The sequence below is a fragment of the Colius striatus genome, chromosome 4, assembly GCF_028858725.1.
Source record: "Colius striatus isolate bColStr4 chromosome 4, bColStr4.1.hap1, whole genome shotgun sequence".
In the NCBI taxonomy this organism is placed as follows: domain Eukaryota; kingdom Metazoa; phylum Chordata; class Aves; order Coliiformes; family Coliidae; genus Colius; species Colius striatus.
Window position 1 is genome coordinate 38,395,168 of NC_084762.1, and position 18,667 is coordinate 38,413,834.

The 18,667-nt window shown below is 37.8% G+C and overlaps 1 protein-coding gene across 2 annotated transcripts in view; it reads right to left on the minus strand.

Annotated features, from left to right (window-relative positions):
- Window positions 1-1,124: 1,124 nt before the first annotated feature.
- Window positions 1,125-18,667, minus strand: part of DOK6 (docking protein 6) — a 246,126-nt gene continuing 228,583 nt past the window's right edge. For both annotated transcript variants that reach the window (XM_061995510.1, XM_061995511.1), the window contains one exon: window positions 1,125-1,471. In XM_061995510.1, coding sequence (XP_061851494.1) covers window positions 1,332-1,471 — 140 coding nt within the window. In that variant the 3' untranslated portion in view covers window positions 1,125-1,331. The remainder of the gene's footprint in view (window positions 1,472-18,667) is intronic.

Below are 18,667 nucleotides of genomic sequence, written 5' to 3' on the forward strand. Positions count from 1 at the left end.
CACTGATAACAGAACTCAGAGGGTGCTCAGATCATAGCAAAGAGGGCAGATTTTTCTCCTCACAATTTAAAACATTTCAGGAGTACATAAATATTCAATACCACTTACAAAAATCTAAATGTTCCAGATAGATAAAACGTGTTTCCCACCTGCAGGTATGCCTTCCAACTTTCAGCATTGATTACAAACACACCTACTACAGTTTATTTCTTAAAGATACCTTCCAAAGACAGAAAATTTTTAGGAAGAGGTACTCATCCTCCTTTTCAAAATAAACCAATGCTTGACACATGATCATACAAGATACAACATGCATATAAAACAGAAATCTCAGGAAGAAATAGAGAAAATAAAAGTAACGCTGACCAGAAAGACAAGACCAGAGCTCAGCTCTACTGTGTCTGGCCCAGCTGTGGCACAGGCAGTCACCAGCTGGGGACGTGGTCCGCTTTTATTTGTCTGTAGAACAGTTTTCCCGCTCTTTAAAGTTAGGCTTACAGGCATGGTTACCTAAATAATTGCAAATAAGAAGACTTTGCAGCACTTCTGTGAATGAGACTGTGCTGCTGATACGGGAATTCACAGATCTCAGGAGTGTCATGAGAATTATGCATGTATTAGTAAGGGATGAATTTGTGCCCTGGGAATTTAAGATTAGAGCTGTACCAGGCAATAACCTTAGCTTAATACATCAAACTCTATTCCCAACAAACTGTAATAAGCTCACTACTTCAGTCTCTGTTGGCATCTGGCTCAAAAAACACCCAACCACTCTCTAGGGTAATGAGTGAACTTGCTTGGATCTGAAGGTGACCCCTGCAGTGCTGATGCCGTGTCTCGAGTTGGTGACACCTCAGTGACCCCAGAGGGAACCACTGGGCTGTGACAGAGATCTAAAAACGATAAGGGTGAAGACGGGCTGGCCTGCTGGCGGAGGCAGGTAGGAAAGCCCCAACATCAAATGCGTCATTGCGATGGAGCCCCAGAATGGGCCCTCTCTGGTCATGCAGAAACCTTCACAGCAACACAGTTTCATTTGTTTCCACCACTTTCTTACAACACGAACGCACCCCTCTCCCTCTGCCCACCCCCCTTGCCCCACTCCTTTCTGAACATATCCACAACAGGAAAGGCAAAATAAATAAATAAAGACTTAGCCTCTGCTTCAGGGAAGCTGCCTCCCCAGGTTTCTGCGTCAGCGGTGACCTGGCTGGAGCTTGTAGGCATCAGTTTTCACGGCAGATGGTGGGTGCAGAAGGGGCCAGCAGCTCCCCGGCCCTGGCAGCAGACTCCAAGCTCGACTGTCTCTCTTGGTTGGCCTCACACAGCTGTCATTGCACCAGGCCCGATCCATAGCTGAAGGCATAGCTGCCGGCCAGTGAGAGGGACTGCTGGTGCTCCTCAATCTGCTCCGAGGGGTAGCTGGGAAATGTCTGTGCCCGGGACACCTTCGTCGGCCCAAGGCTGTGACCTGTGGGGAGGACACGGACACAAAAGATGTAACTTTGCTTTAATTTAATTTTGATTTACCTGAAGCCTTTTGCCATGGATACAGACCCTGATGGGCTGACTTCATACTGCCCTGTGGTGCCAGAGTGGCCAGAGACCAGCCATGCCACATCAGGCACTTTTAAGGCTGCAAAGGAGGGTTCTGCCTGTTTTGCTTTGTTTTTAATTTTGTGCTGCTTAAACGGTGGTTTCAAAGAGATTTGTCACACAAATGCATGTACTTACTGTGTTTCAAAGATGATGCCAGTTTGTCACGTAAACACAGCACCACTGTAATTTCACAATGAACTGGAAGTGGGTTATGAGCTATGTGACAAAATACTGGTTGGGAAGGGGATGTGCAAGACAATGACCAATGACCAAACTCAGAAGATGACTCTTATGATCGAATTCTGTAATGGGATAATTTTCCTATCTCAAAATTCCCCTTTGATATTGAGATTTAATTAATAATAAAAAGTTAATTTCCAAAGTGCATATTTTCATGCAGTGTGAATTCTCAGGTTTTTTTGGAAATGTACATTGAAGCTTGGACGTAAAATAATTTTCACTAAAGCTTTTAAAAATACTTTCAATACATGTGTTATATGCAGGAATGCAAAATCATGTTTTTCATGCAACCATGGAGATACTAAAAAATAGCTATAACAGAGTATAGACTCAAATGCTGAAGAACTTAGCTCAAAGTGAAATGTTTCAAAATGGTTAGCAGCTTTCTAGACTGCCCCAGTAGCGCTGCAACCAAGAACGATGTTCACTGGATTTGGAAAAACTTAGCTGGAAAATTTTGGCAATAGCATGTTACAGACTGCTTCAAGAAAAAAAAATTCTGATTGCCTCAAAGATGAGTCTCTCAGAACAATACTGAGACCAAGAGAGCAAAAAAGCCCAACTAAGTGAAAAATAGAATAAAAGGTATAAAAGGTGAATAAAAGGTATATCTCAGTGATGTTGGAGACAGTAAAACTAGAGTCTGATTTCCTAGTGGCAGATTAATGGTCGAAACAATCCCTTTCATAGCATGATGAAGCAGGAAGAATTTTGTGTGTGTACTTTCACTATTTATTCACTGGGTTAAATTGACATTGGCGATCAAAACCTGACTGAGATGCCAGCTTTAAAAGAAGCTTTTGCATCAAACAATTAAAATGCATGGTGGCTATAAGGTCTGAGTTGCAAATCAAAAGCAACAATAATACATTGTTTGAGAATAGTCTGAAATATTTTATTGCTTTGACCAATTTTCAACCATGATATTAAATTATATTAAGTGAGGTTTTCATTCATTTTTATTTAGGATTTGCATCACAATTACAGTTAGATGTTTTAAAATTGAATGCAGACCTAAATACAGAAAATGGCATGATTTAAGTTTTCTTTTTGTCTTCTGAATCTGATATTTTTCCTTCTAAGGATGTAAGGTCTTGTTTTTTTTTTCATCTAGATGCTAGAGTCATATCTATCTTAAGGGCCACAGAGAACTGCTAGTCCATCTCTGTATTTGCTACGTACATTTTTTCTCTTTCTTACCAATAAAGAGAAATAAAATATATCAAGATGCCATTTTCCTCCATTCTCTTTATCCAAAAATGTAAACCACACAAACAGTCCCTGTGATAATGAGCAGGAGTAAAGACACTTGCAAACCAAGGGAGTTCCCTAAACTCAGGCCTATTTGTACCCTGTGCTGCATCTCTTGCAATTAATTTAAAATTCACTTCTGCAGAATAGTACAGCTTAAATACAATGATGAAGAGTGTTCCCACTAAACTAATTTCTTGCTAAGGAATTAAGGTAGTCTCTTAGAATGTAAAAGATGAATTTGAACCTATTAAGGTTAAAAAGGGAATTAAATTTCCATTTGCTGGATATATGCCTCAGCTGCTAGCACATCCCTTACTGTTCTTTAAAAGAGAATTCGTAGTTGCTAAATCTCACAACAGGGCTGATTTTAGCCATTCTGTAACCAAATGGGTTAATATGGATAAGTGACTCCTTCTGTGAATGTTACAATATGTAGTCAAAGAGAGTCAGGTCCCAAAGATTAAAAGACACACTCAACAGAGACAAAAGATCTAAGACAGCTGGTCGAGGCTCAAGTACAATAGCATGACATGAATCTACAGAAATAACAACAAAAAGAGTAGAGAACACTGGTGCAAATGAAATGAGAAACCTATGGGTAAAAGAGAATTTGTGAGTTTAGGAAAGAAGGCTCTATGCAATATGTTTACTTTCAACTTACTTTTTTTTTTTTTTTAAAGAACAACAAATCATATTGACATCTTTAAATAAAATTAATAAAAAATAATGATGGTAAAAATAATGAAATAGTTCAATGGTTCCAAGTTGGCTTAAGACTTCTAAGTAGTAAATTTCCAAAAAGTGAGGTTTTCTTCAGATTAAAAAAAACCAGCATATCTCATACTGCAAATACTAATAGATTCTTTTATTTGCATTCTTACTAAGTGTTATTCTATCATTCATACAACTGATCAGCCTTATGCAGTCTTAGGTCTTCACAGTTACACTTTATGTCAGCAGGAAAGGTTTTGAAACTGAAGACATAGGGAAAGTTTTTGCAGTAAAGAATTTAAGTTCCACAGGTTTCTAAGCTTCCTGCTTCAATAGTATTTTCTGTGTCATATTTAGGTCTTAAAAGGTTAAGGGAGAAGAAGAAGAATGCTGTTTGTGGTTTTTGCAGCTTTTTGGTACCACAGATGTTTTCAAGAATGCAAAATGAACTTCTCTCTACAGTTCTTCTAAAGTCAGCATAAGATGAATTTGATTAACACACACTTCACGACCTGAAGACACCAGTAGAACTGGGGGAGGTTTTTTTTTCCTGTGGCTTACACAGGAAAACTATTTTTTTTTTTTTTCTGTTCTAGGACGGGACCTTGGAAAGGTAAGTATTACTCAGCCCACTTGATCCTTTATTTAAATTTAGTGTTAGGATCATAGAATGCAATGAAGCTGTCATCCAAAGCAATTATGTATTAATGATTCACCAAGATAATTTAATGTAACCTGGCAAATTACACAAAAATTAGATTTTTCCTGATCTTAATTATGTTGGAAGCAGAGGCAGTATGCACAAGGATCTTATTTCATGGTATGATGCTTATTTATAACAATTCTTTGGAGGAAAAATCCAGTGGTTTCCTAGTAACAGCAGTTACTGATGTACATATAAGTAGATTTATCAGAACTTCTAAGAGAAAACTTGCAGTGCTCAGCTAAATGAAAAGAAAAAATAACCAACCAAGAGATAAGATCCAGTGATAAGCTTTAAAAGTTCTCTTACTGTTGCTTACTGGGAGATGTTTCTCTCTGTTTCAGGCTCAGAATTCAAATTCTTAACCAGAAAGCAGGTGCCAAACCTTTTCTTTTCTAAATGAAAAAAAAAGGTTATGCTTTTCTTTTCCAATGCAAGAATTCAAGGGACTCTTTCATCTGATGTTCTTTGGTTAGAGCACTCATCTATGATGTACAAGTCCTGAGTTAAAATTTCCCTCTGCCTCTGGGTAAGGTTTGACATTACACTTTCTGTAACTGAAGAATCAGCTGAAAATGTTCCCTTTTTCTTTTCTGCCACAACTGCTGACGACTGTCCCTCAGCTGTACCATTACAACTGAAAGGCTGCTTTGTAGACTGAAGCACTTGGGTCATCTGGTTTGCAAGAGCCTTGCAAACCATTGTGCTGGCACAGCTGAGGAGCAGGAACAAGCATCCAAGGTCAAGAGATGGCAGAGTTTTTCTCAGACTGGTTTTGGTGCCAGATTATTTAGGGAATGATGACCTGTGAGCAATATGCAACCAAATGCAGGGGACTGCTACCGTCATCAAACTACTCTGATGCAGGATCACTTTTGAAATTCTGTGGCTATGTTTTTCTAATACTAGATTTAATATAAGTGTATGTTTTGGAGTACAGTGATTAAAAATTAATGGAACTGGAGACTCCTGTGTTTTGGCTCCTGTTGCATGCCTTTTAAGTACCTCATATTATAGAGTCATTTGGTAAAATAAAGAAATAGACTTTTGCAGCTGCAAGGCAAGCTTTCATCTGAGATTTTTTAACCTCTAAGGAGATGACTTTACAAACAAAATGCAGTTTTGCTTTTCTAGGTAATAATAATGAACTTTATTTTTGAAAATACAATTTTGCATTTCCATTCCCAAGATTATGAGTCATTAAGTTAAAGCTAACTGGATATTTTTATTAGTATTATGGTTTTTACCTGGGAGCATTCTGAGACTTCAAGAGGACAAGAGCTCTGTGACTGATATAGATGTTTCTATAAATGTTACAGGAAAACAAAGTTGTTCAAAAGAAATGTCTAAGAATCTATCAGTGTGAGCTAAGACCAAATAAAGTGAATCACTGTTCCATTGTAAAGCACTCTTTTTTTCCTTTTAGAAATATTCATTGCAAAATTCTGTTCTTCACAATTAACAGAACAGTCTGAAAACCAGTGAAACAGAGACAATGAGGTTTTATCCACAAAGGATGTTGCAAGGAGGTGGAAAAATCCCAATTAGCTAACAGATGTTTTAGGAATTAAATGGTAGTAAGGAGGAGTTCATTGCATGCTGTTTCCTCACATAATTCTCACTGGACAATAAATGCATCCCTTCATCTAGAAAAGCTCACAAAAGAAGAACCAGCCTTTAATCTAGATTTATGTTCTCTGAGGACTTTCCTAACAGCAGTGAAAGCTCCTATTTATATCAGAGGAGGTCTGCAGATTGCACTGAATATATGGCTTTGATAGGGAAGTGTATCTCAGGGTGCTTTAACCTCCAGTATTCTTTGCAGCATTTATGTTAAGACACACAGGACAAAACGGGAAAGACACTGTAGCTATGCACTGAAAGCCCACTAGGGAAAATGAAACACTTACTGCAATAAACTAAATTATTATGACTGCTTATTTCAGATGGGAGCTTTTATCCTCTAAGAGCTTTTGTGGCAAAGAAAGAGACTCCATATTTCATTCTGGATAAAGAAAATGTTCCTCAAAAAAAAAAAAAAAAAAGAGAAAAAGCCCAACCCACTACAATCTCAAATCAGTAAAACAGCTGTTATTGCATCAAAAAAAGGATACTTTCATTTAAAGCAGAAAATAAATTATTGCTGTTGTCCTATTTATAAATTGATATTGGTTAAAATTCTGCCAACTCCTCGTATGAAACATACAGTGTCTGTTATTGAGCTGTTGAAAACAAAGCAGCTTTTACCTTTCTGCTGTTAGATGACGGGAATAACTAAAGCGAAGTTTCGGATCAGGACAAACTGCTAGGAAGTAAAACATTTATTGGGCAGTAACAATGCAGTTGGATTGGAAGGGCATTAATTGGTACAGCAATTATTATGGTGTCACTCACAAAAAGATGCAATGGAAGGGAGCAGATGGAAACTGAAAAATCGCATAAGCTACATTACAGCATATTGATTTCCATACACTTATTGGAAGTGAAACTGTGGCCCTGTTTCAGTTCCAAATAAAGAAATTCAAATTTTCCACTGAATTTAACTGCAGTTGGATTTAAAACTCCTGGGAGCACAGCTGGGCTCCTATTTTTATATTTTCTAAAAGAATTTTGAATTTCACTTAATCAAATATTTAGCTTTTTGAAGGGAAAATGACAATCAAGGAACACAATTTCTGATATAAATATTACAGATAATGGTTTATTTATTAGAACTAATTTCAATTAAATAATTTAAATTGTTGATAACACATAGGGAAAGAAGGTTCTGGTATTATCAAATCTTTCTCTAGAAAAGAAGAAATTTTACATGTGCATGCAGAAAAGATTGCAAGATAGTCAGTTTAATGCTACTACATTTAAAATACAACAGTTTTGAGTCTTAAAGAAAAAATTTCAGCATTCAGGACATGCATTTTCTTTATTTCAAAATAATGACATGTAAATGTACTCTTCATAAAGCTCCAGCATTCTTGTACTTGTCCTTAGGGCTTTGCAATAGTAATAATTGTTACAATACCTAGAAAATATCATGACTTGCTTGTAAACATTATATACAGAAAATGAAAACATATAAACTCCTGCTACATAAAATATCCACTTAGGAGATGGAAAATAAAGTTACTTACATTTGTCTCACATTACCCTATGGCCTTTCCCATTCTTGCAGCCAAAATATTTGGGAAAAGTAATCTGTTTTACATATTACATCTCTTTTGACTTGTGCTCTTCCATGTGTAATGAAAAATTGTATGCATGCATGCCTGAGCTACAGGGAGATTACATAAAAAAAGTATTTGACTGGAATAGCAATTTTTTTTAGTTATACTCTGAGACAAAATGCAGAAAAAACCTGAACAAGCTTGTACTTACCTTTCTTATGTGGTATTCTATATATGGACTGCAGCAGTCCTTACAGAGATTTACTGACTTCATCCTTAAAGCTTTTTACACTTGTGATAATGTGGCAATAAGAAACTAGCTTCCTCTCTCCCTTTGTTCCGAGTCCAGCTCCTTAACTATGCCAATACAGTTCAAGGAGGCATAATCGTGTTCTCACTTAACACAAAACTAGGCTAAGTTCCAATTTTGCTTCCAAATAAACAGAATTTTCCAGATGAAAACTCTCAGAAAAAACTCAGGTTTTTGAGTTTGGTTTCACAGATTCTACAGAAGTGAAATTTTCTGCAGTAATACTTTCAACTTTTAGTTTTTGATTTTAAAGTATTTATCAAGGAGCCTGGATCTATAACGGCCCTCCACTGAGTGAGCAATTGGGATGAAACAATTCCAGACCCATCTTCCAATCCAAACTATTCTATGATATGATGCAATATTTAATTTTCAGGCATTTTGCTTTGTGAGAGAAAAAAACCAACTTTGTTTTAAATCAGATAAAGAAAATAACTGTTCATCCTGCACACTGTATTAGGAGAGTTGTAGCTTTCTCCGAAGCAGTACACAGGTGATAACAATTTGTGTGTACTAGAGAAGAGACTATGGTCAAGGGTTTTGTTTTGTGGTGAAAGATACAGGCATCATGCCCTTGAAGAAAAGCTATTGAGAGGAAATACATGCAGTTTACTACTGAAATATGTAAAAATATTGACAAGTTAGTTAAGACTCTAAATAAAATCTTGAATGGGTGCCCCAACAAACTACTTTGTACAAGGTGGCTAGCACCTCCAGCATAATTTATCCTTTCAGCTGCAGACTCAGTCAACCAGAAACTAATATAAAACCTTTCTACATAAGTTGTAAACCTGAAGTTTACTAATAGAATAACTCTGTTTCTGAACCTCACACTTGTCCATAGTAAAGTAATAATTATTTCATTTATCACAGAGGTAAACAGAGATCAACCATTTGTATACAAAATACAGTTAGCTTCATTTTCCTATTCAAGTGCAAAAGTTAATGACCTTCTTAAGAGAAACTTCACAAAACAGAGATATTCCATGTTCAGAATACTAACAAAATAAAAAGAAAATGATGGAGGATGAATTCCTGTAAAAAACAATTTCTTTCACTTTAAAGAACATTTGAATTTGATAAGAATGTTGACAAACGATAAGATGATGGCAAAATGCAAGAAATAAGAACGCTCTGGTCCTAAGTGCATATGGGAAAGGCTAAAGCCATGGGGAAGAAGAAAAAATAAAGGAAAACTCTAGTAAGACAATTATTTTCATCTCTATGGTGCTTTGATTCATGGGGACATAACAAACCAACAAAAGGAAACACTGAAAATTTACTCTGCTCCTGGAATAACTGAAAAGTAGGAAGAGTATAAAAGTAATGAAAAAAGAAACAAATATGAAAGATAGATAAAATTCTACAGATTCAGTTATTTTTTCATAGAATCATAGAATGGTAGGGGTTGGCAAGGACCTTTAGAGATCATCTAGACCAACCCCGCTTCAGAAGCAGGTCAACCTAGATCAGGAATATGTCCAGGCGGGTCTTGAAGATCTCCAAGGAAGGAGATTCCACAACCTCTCTGGGCAGCCTGTGCCACTGCTCCCTCACCCTCACAGTGAAATAGTTTTTTCTTATATTTAAATGGAACTTTTTTTTGTTCCAGCTTCATCCCATTACCCCTTGTTGCTATCTGCTATAGAAAAAAGTGATGCCTCAACGTCCTGACACCCACCATTTAGATATTTGTAAATATTAATGAGGTCCCCCCTCAGTCTCCTTTTCTCTAGACTAAACGGCCCCAGTTCCTGCAGCCTTTCCTCATAAAGAAGATGCTCCAGTCCCCTGATCATCTTGGTGGCCCTGTGCTGGACTCTCTCCAGAAGTTCTCTGTCCCTCTTGATTCTGTTATATTCAAGTAGGCAGAGCACACACTCTGCTGCCTTCTTTTGCTTTTGATTCCTGTGCAGAGCAGTAAGTGATTATGAGAGTCAACTGATAGTTGATCTGTGTGCATAAATAGATTCTGAGTACAATTTTCTTTTGCGTTCCTGAAAATCACATCTACCACAGTAATTTAAAATAGGTAGTTATATACATTGTGTTATCATCTTGGTTTACAAATTTGTTAGCTCACTGTTCACTTTTCCCTTCCTCAAAATGGTTTTTTTTTCGTTTTTCTTACAGCCAAACTAAAGGCCCAGTTATAACCCAGATCTTATCAGATACTTTGTTAAAAAAAAGTAACCTCTAAATCTGTTACTGATTTAGTATGAAGCATCTTCCTAAAAAATGCAATGCAAAAATGCAAATTTATACATTGCATATCACTTTGATGATATGGTATATCTCACTGTTAAATATTTATTGCGTTGCAAATCATGTTGACATTTCCCCTGAGATATAGTATTCCACAAAACCCTACACAGGCCTCATGCAATTCTACAGATACAACAGAGGTGAAGTGAAACAGTAAATTTCTAATTCCATATTTCAGTATTTGAAGCAAAAGGAAGGAAAAAAATCCTTACGCTGACAAAAAGTGTACAATGTGGAGACAATATACTGCCTTTTAAAATGGGATGCTACTGGAGGCTGATTGATCAGTATTGTTTAACCTTGTTGCTGTTAGAATTCTGCTGTTCTTTAGTGCGGTCAATATTTCTTGGCACAGTAGTATTTTCATTATAAACACTCCATTCATAAAGATTTATAGATTGCCCATAAAAATATTGCCATAAAATGAAACTCAGCACATAAGGTCTGAAGCCAGAGAGCAAATTTGGTCTGACAGGATGGAAGGAGTATATTTTTCACCACATTTTTATGTAATATACCACTTTGTTTGGAAAAAAAATAAAAAGAAAAAAAATGGCAAGCAGTATAGTTTACATTTCTTGATATAGGAAAAGATGAGGGCCAAGGATTTATGCTGCCCCAAGTGGATATTAATTTCACAAATGTTAATCTTAAAAGACAATTTCATCATATGAAGATACTGTGAAAACTAAACACATATAAAATAGAAGGTCTAATACATTCACATTGAGTATGGTGATACAGCTGAGCCCTTCCTTTGTCACTCCTAGGAAGTTGCTTTGCACATCTGAAGAGCTGGGGAAACAGGGAGAAAAACAGCAACAAAACTAACCTTTATCAGAACCCACCAACCAACCAAAACATGTTTTATGTCTTTTTGGCTTTCATTGTAAAGTCAGATATACAACTTGACTGTTCAAAGAAAAGGAAGGAATGCCTGGTTGTTGAAAATGGCTATGAGGTGTAATTGGACCACTCATTGTTGCATCAGCAGTGTCTCAGATTACCTCAGCAATTTGTTATACTGCAGTCTCAGTCCTGTTTGACCCGTACTAGTGCTCCTGACTGCACAAAAGCAGCAAAATTCATCGTTTCATTCATATTCTTCTACCTCTGTTACAGAACTCAGTCACTTCATTACTGTACTTCACTATAGGTATTTTAGGACAAAATGCTGTTCTAACTGTAGACAATATCCTCCATTCAGAACAAAGTCTTGGACTCTAGTAATCAGCCTTTCAGAGAACTTTGGTATTTAAGGTGTAACTTGGGCAATTAGTCCTGCTTATGCATATTTTGCTTGAAAGCAGGGGATCAGGGAAGTTTGTGGGAAGCAAAAATATAGTTCCTATTTTTAAAAATGAGTTATTTAAACTGATTAAAGATTTTCTGTGATTCTTTTGTCATCAAAGAACAAATTTCAGGAAAGATAATAGCTCTCACAATTTATGCAGAGATAAAACACAGCTTTTAGAACTTCTACCTTTCCAAAGTTGTTCTATTTTTTACCTGTGCATTGAAAGCACTTATTAAAGTATTTGTTATTCAGATGTAAGATTTCTATAAAATAACTTTTAATGAAATTTTCCTTAGGAATATTCCTTAGAGGGCCTTAACATTATATCACACTACAAGCAGATAGTAACAGTAGATGCCACATAAAAGCGAAAACATTGCATTAGCTGATAATTAGCTTTCTGGCATTGACTAAGAAGCTTTCTCCATGTTCTGGTTTAGCAAGGAGCAGCTTTTGGCTTAGTAACAGGGGGAGCAGGTTGCAGTGAAGACCCGGTAAAGAGTTTGCGGACTCTCCCCCGGCTCCTGGGTTCACACCCACCTCCGGCCCGGCTGGGCCAATCTGGCGCCTCTGCGATCACTATTTAGGGGACGGGAATTTGAAGTGCTGGCAGGAGGTGTAAGAGTGATATAAGATGGAGGCGGCCACGTGGACCCTTCAGCCAGATAAGGAGGAAGGAAGGAGAAGCAACAGACCAGAGACTCCTCTGCAAGCCGTGGTGAGAATGCAAGCTGTGCCCCTGAAACCTATGGAGATCCATGGCAGGACTGAGAGTTACCAGCAGCTCCATGTGAGTGAGCCCGGACGGGCGAGGGACTGTGTGGGGAGACGGCCATGGCCCAGGCCGTGTTGGAGAGCCTGTGTGCCGCAGAGCAGCCCCACACGAGAGGCAGAGAGGAGCTGCAGCCTTTGGAATAAGTGCGCGTCAGAACAGCCCGTGCAGGGCTGCCATGCGTGTGAGTTACCCCACGGACTTGCAGGGAGGACTGGCGTGGAGTTCACCCGTCCTGAGGAGGGACAAACGGCAGAAGCTATTGGGAACAGACTAACTGAAACTCCCACTGCCTGCCCCCCCGAACCGTTCAGGGGGGGACAGGGTAAAAAACCCGGGATCAGGGCTCTGAGCCCGGGAAGAGGGGAGGGGTGGCAAGAAGGTGTTCTTAAAAAGGCTGGTTGGACTCTTCATTGATGTATTACTCTGTGTTGTTTCGTTTTGATTATGTTTTGGGTTTTTGGGGGTATGTTTTAGTTGATGTTGCATTAAATTATTTTCTGTTTTCTTCCCCAAACCGAGTGGCCTGGTCTGTTTTGTCCTGAACCTTAAGTGGCAATTAAGCTCTCCCTGCCCTTGGGCAATTCGATACTTGAGGCTAATCGTGGTCTTTGTTCCCCGATGGGCCTAAACCACACTCCAACACTCACAAGACAAGAAGACACACCTCTCCAGTAGTCCAGCAGTTCTAAAGAAGAAAGGACAATGTGGGATTTCAGTTGGTTTTGGGTTTTTTTTCTTTTAATATTTGAAATGATAGGCTTCTCAAAGCTATTAAGACTTGAGACTGCCAGCATTTTATCTAAAATGTAAGGTTGCTTAACTTTAAAATAGGACATCACCTTTCACTATACCTGCTTAGAACAACTTAAAAAGATAGACTGAATTACTGTAAAACTTGAACTATGGATTTAGGAATGTGCAGTGGGTTTGTGTGACCAGGTTTTGGTAGCAGGAGGCTATAGGAGTGCCTTCTTTAAAAGAAACAGAGCAGCTAGAAGCTTCCCTTGTAGCTGACAGGGCCAATTCCAGTTGGCTCTGAGATGGACTTGCACCTGACCAAGGCTGAGCCAATTAGCAACGGAGGTAATGCTTTGGTGATTAACGTATTTGAAAAGGGGAAGAAGTTGTTGTGCAGATGCTAAACTGCAGCAGCAGCAAAAACAAGTAAGACTATGAGAACAATAACTCTGCAGACACCAAGATGAGTGAGAAGGAGGTGGAGGAGGTGCCCAGGCACTGGAGAAGAGATTCCCTTACAGTCTGTAGTGCAGCCCATGGAGGGCACAGTGGATCAGAGATCCACCCACAGCCTGTGGAGAACCCCACACCACGGAAGGTCCATGCTGGAGCAGCTCCTGGCAGGACCTGGGAATCTGTGGATTCTGACCAGGTCTGCTGTCAGGACTTGTGACCCCATGAGGGAGCCATGCTGGAGCAGTTTGTTCCCGAAGGACTGTTTCCCCTGTAGATGACCCATGTTGGGGCAGTGTGTGAAAAACTGCAATCCATGGGAAAGACTCACATTGGAGAAGTTTGTGGAGGATTGTCTTCCGTGAGAAGGATCCATGTTGGAGACATTCATGGAGGTCTAACTCATGGGAGGGACCCCACACTGTAGCAGGGAGGAAGTGTGAGGAGGCTTCCCCAAGAGGAAGCAGTGACAACGACTCTCTGTGGTGAACTGACTGTAAACCCCATTTCCCATCCTCTTGAGCCGCTGGAGGAGGAGGAGGAGGAGGTAGAAACTCTGGAAGAATTGAGGGATGAGGGCAGGTGTTTCAAGATTCAGTTTTAATTTCTCATTTCCCGATTGTTTATGAATAAATCAAACCAATTCTCTTCAAGATGAGTCTGTTTTGCTAGTGACAGTATTTCCTGATTATTTTTTTCTATGAATAAAGATTTTATTGTATTTTTTAAAATTAATTTAGTTATGACTATAGAACTCTCTACATTGCCAGTCCTTCTTCTGAGGCATTTGGTAGCAGTCAGTTAGTGGCTGAAGAGTTTATTAGATGGATGCAGCTCTAATTCAGCAGAAAAGTTCCTAAATTCTTTCCCAAAGCTTGGTCTCTGTGAAGCCACTCTAGGCTCTGTTAACAAAGGAAAGGTTTCTGTCTGTACGAAGCTTTGTAATGGCATTTTGATTTCTTTTGTTGCTTGCAGAGATTACATATATAAAATATGTGTAGATAAGGCAGTTTACGGAGGCTAAACAAATTATTTTGCCATGTAATTTATTCTCTAAAATAAAGAACTTCATTGATTTTTAGATTGTATAAGTTTAATTGGAACAAAGTACATCCCTAAAACATCACTGAAGCACTCAGGAAAGTTAATCCAGTTCTCGTGACTCTATAAATAATTTCTTCTAGCTGTAAAAGCCTTCAATTACCCACCAGGAAATAAAAAACAATAGCTATAATTCACTGAGGGATGCAAGTGATGTTCTTTTTCCTTTTTTTTTCCCCTGAAAGGGAATTCACTGTGGTTCAGCATGAACAAGCTGTGCCATTTTCATCAGACTTGTGTAAAGTCAGAGTGTCTGGAGCTGGGAAGAGTGCCTTGTTCTTCACTCTCAGATGACAAAAGAAATGGCTTAAGCCAAGGTACTGACTTCCTCCCCTCCACACAAACAAGTAAACAAAGGAATAAATAGTACATAAAATCCAACAGTAATAGTGAGACACACTGAAATTACCATCTACGTGGCTCTGCTCTGGAAGTTTGTTATTAGCCTTGTAAATATCTCATGTTTGTCTTTTCTGTTGCTCAGCTCACTGAGACTTTTTTGTTGCTGATATTCCTTTTGTGGCCTCTCCAGTCATAGAAGCTGCGAAAGCTTAACAGTAGTTGCCAGAAAGAGTCCTGACAAAACCCAGTGCATTCTGGCAAATCAACTGATTGATCTGCTGATGCAAGAAGGGACAGAGAGCTATTATCTTTTAAGTAACGTTCATCTGCCCTCTGTCATATAGGAAAAGAAAAAAAAGCCTATGGCACAAGGTAATGACCAACAATCATACTCAGAACATGACATGTACAAAGTAATTACACTACATAGAGATGTTTGGAGAAAAGAGTGCTTTATATTAAAGCAAGACATTTTCCTTATGGCAATTTTGCTGCTGGCTTTGACTGGAAAGAGCTGTAATGCAGAAGTTAAATTCATTATGAGTGTCTGTAGTCATAGTATAGAGATAAGAGATGACAAGGTGAGCAAAGATGAGGCTCAGAGGATGGATGAATGTTAAAGATATTGGTGTTAGGTAGCAGTTTAGCTAAGAGCAAGATGAATTGCCTGGAGCCATCAGCAGTTGAAAGAAAAATAACACAAAAGACCCACTTCATACTTTCTGAAAGAAATCTGGGGAATTTCTTGTGTATGGCTTGGCCATCCATTGCTTCAGTCATTTTCAGCAATTGGCAGTCACACAGTGGCAGGTGAAACTCAGAGCAGCCTTTTGTGTATTGCTGCTCAGAATACACTATGACACAAAAGATACTAAAACCAGCTTTGCCTTCCGCCACCAGAGCTTGAAGATTTTTTGTGCTAATTCTATTCTCAGTGCCGTTATACCAGAGCAGTGTAAAATGTAGAAGCATACAATATAAGATGGTATTCTTGAGTTATGGTACTATTTCTTCATGAACACTGTAAAAAATATTAACTCACATGTAAATTTTTACGTTTATTAGTATAGCTCTAAAAGGAGGGAAATAAATAATGGAAAGCAAGTAGCTTTATAGCAGCACAAAAAATAGAATTAGAGAAATTAGATGTGATTTAAAAGGAAGTTAAAGCACAGGTTTAGCAGAAATTATTCTGAAAGTACCATATTTGATGAAACATGATAACATACTTTTACATTAAGGCAAAATGGCAGCTTGCAAAACTGTGCTGTATAAGGTACTGGGCTCCAGGTTACAAGCGTAAAGCCAAACTAAAATTAAACATATATATCGTCTATTTTAAGAGCACACTGAGGACAACTTTAAGGGCAAAAAGATAATAAAACATACCTAATGAATCAATTTGACAAAATAAATAAGAAAGTAAATGTGTTTTTCCAGTTATTTCAAATTTATCTCTTTATAGACTCCTCCTCCCTAGAGAAATAATAATTAACAATCAGTGATTGTGAGAATTTTTACTCATTGCTTGTTAAACAGAATACAGAATTACTAAAGAGTCCTTAGCTGAATCCTCAAGCTGAGGTGTGGGATAACTCTCACAGAATGGGTTTGCTATTAACAATAAAATCTAAGTGATTTATGCCATAAGAAAAAGAATGAAAATCTTCTGTGTTACAGTTCACACCAGTGATGACTGCTGGGGTTAAATCTTGACATTGCACCATCCTGATTATTCAGGACAGTGATTCTGTACCATAAAATCACCATATTTACATCCCACTGCTAGAGCTTGCAGTTAAAGTAATTTTCTTTATATAGTCTTGCAGCTGCAGACATGAGCATTACTAAGGCTCAGAGGGAAGAGTATTATGTCTTTCTTGTAGAGCTTTGTCTCTCACAAGATGATATCTTTGCATTCTTTTAAGATTTTATATATTTCTTCATAAGTGGGAGGATGGGATGCAGGTAACAGTCAGTTACTTTGTTTCATTACAATGGACATTTAATGAAATACAAGAATGGATATAGAAACCTGTAAAGTAGCTCAGAAACTAATGTACTAGCTCAAAATGTCAGCTAGTCAATACTCAGTCCAATAATTCCTGGCTTCATAAATTCAATTTGAAAGGCAAAACAGAATGAAACGTTTCTAACTTTTCAAAGAAGTTAATGACAACAATCATATGCTAAAAAAAGAACTTTTCTGGGATGTGGAATCCGTCTGTCCATTTACTTTAGAGGATAATCAGGAATTGAATTTAAAAGACAACTGGGGAGCTATCTGAATTTTAGAATACATTCAGACCTGATGCTGAAGACGATGAGACCATATGTTTTCCTCCTATAAATGTGGTTTTTTTTGAATCATACCTGGGGATTTCAGTAGAGGCAACGAGCAAGTGGAGATCAAATTTTAACATCTTTGGTACAATGGCTGAGCAACAGTGATTCAGTCAACTGGATCACCACAATGCATTACAAAACCACGTTACCACTAGTAAATTGTTACTTTAAGAGCAAAAATAAAAAAGCAGTAGTACCAAGGAGTACAGTGAAAAATGAAGTGTTAATGTTTCTACCAGCTAACTATGATTCTTCTTCATTTAAGAAAATAGTTGCCTTGAAAAAGTAGCAGATGTGTCATAATATCTTGACTTTCCTTTCCTCAAAAGTATTCTAATTTCAAAAGAAAGAAAAGAAAAACCTCTACAGCATGTGCTTTCATTTTTATTTTTTTTGTGAACATGAGCTATGCAAAAGAAAAAAACCCGTGTGATGCAGTATCTATTGTGCTTGGATGACAGCACCTTTGCAAGAGCTGGGGTGGAGAGAAAGAAGTATTGTCTTAGTATTTTAACTTTTAAGCAAATAAAAAGAGGCAAATAGCATTCTTCATTAAGTTTAACAGCAGAAGCACCGTCTGACTGAAAGCATTTCCTCCCTTCTTCAAAGTAGGATGTGATTTTTGCTTCACTGAGTATCATCCTTTGATCAGAAGCTTTACATCTAGTGTAGTCATTTCTGTGATTTCACACAAAATCTATCCTTTTCAGTACTTTTAATGTCCTTTTTTGCCTAACAAGAACCTAATATACACATATATATACATATTTAATTTATGAACTAGAAACTATAAACCCAGTGACTGTAATTTCAAATTATGAGCAATATCAAACCACTAAAAGGACCTATCCCGTGCTCAACACACACATGATGCAGTATGAATAGGGCTGGGAGGTTTCCAGCTTTCTGATCTTTCTGCCTAGAATGTAATAGAGAGGCTAAACCCCTCTTTTCATTATTCTTTAGTAACAACAATCATTCTGCTACGTGCTTTATTCCTTGATGTTCAAAGCTAAGGCACAGGGAAAGAGAATAGTCTTTTCAGTGAGAGTACCTCTTCAAATAGAGACTTTTCTTATTTTCCTTCCATTAGATTAATCTTGTACTGGATCCAGCTCATGTCACACTAGAAATTACTAGAAAGCAAAGCTATTCTAGGAGGACTCGTCTCTAAAATTAAATGATAGCAAACGCACATATGCAAAAAGTTAGAGAGACTTGGTGATGATTTTTCAAATACTGCTGGTTGATATAAGTATTTATTGGAAGTTTGTTCTTTGTGTGTCTCTGAAGTCTGCCAATTTCTCCCACTAAATACAACACTTAATATTATTTATTAGGTTAGGAAGGATATTTTTTAAAAAAATACCCA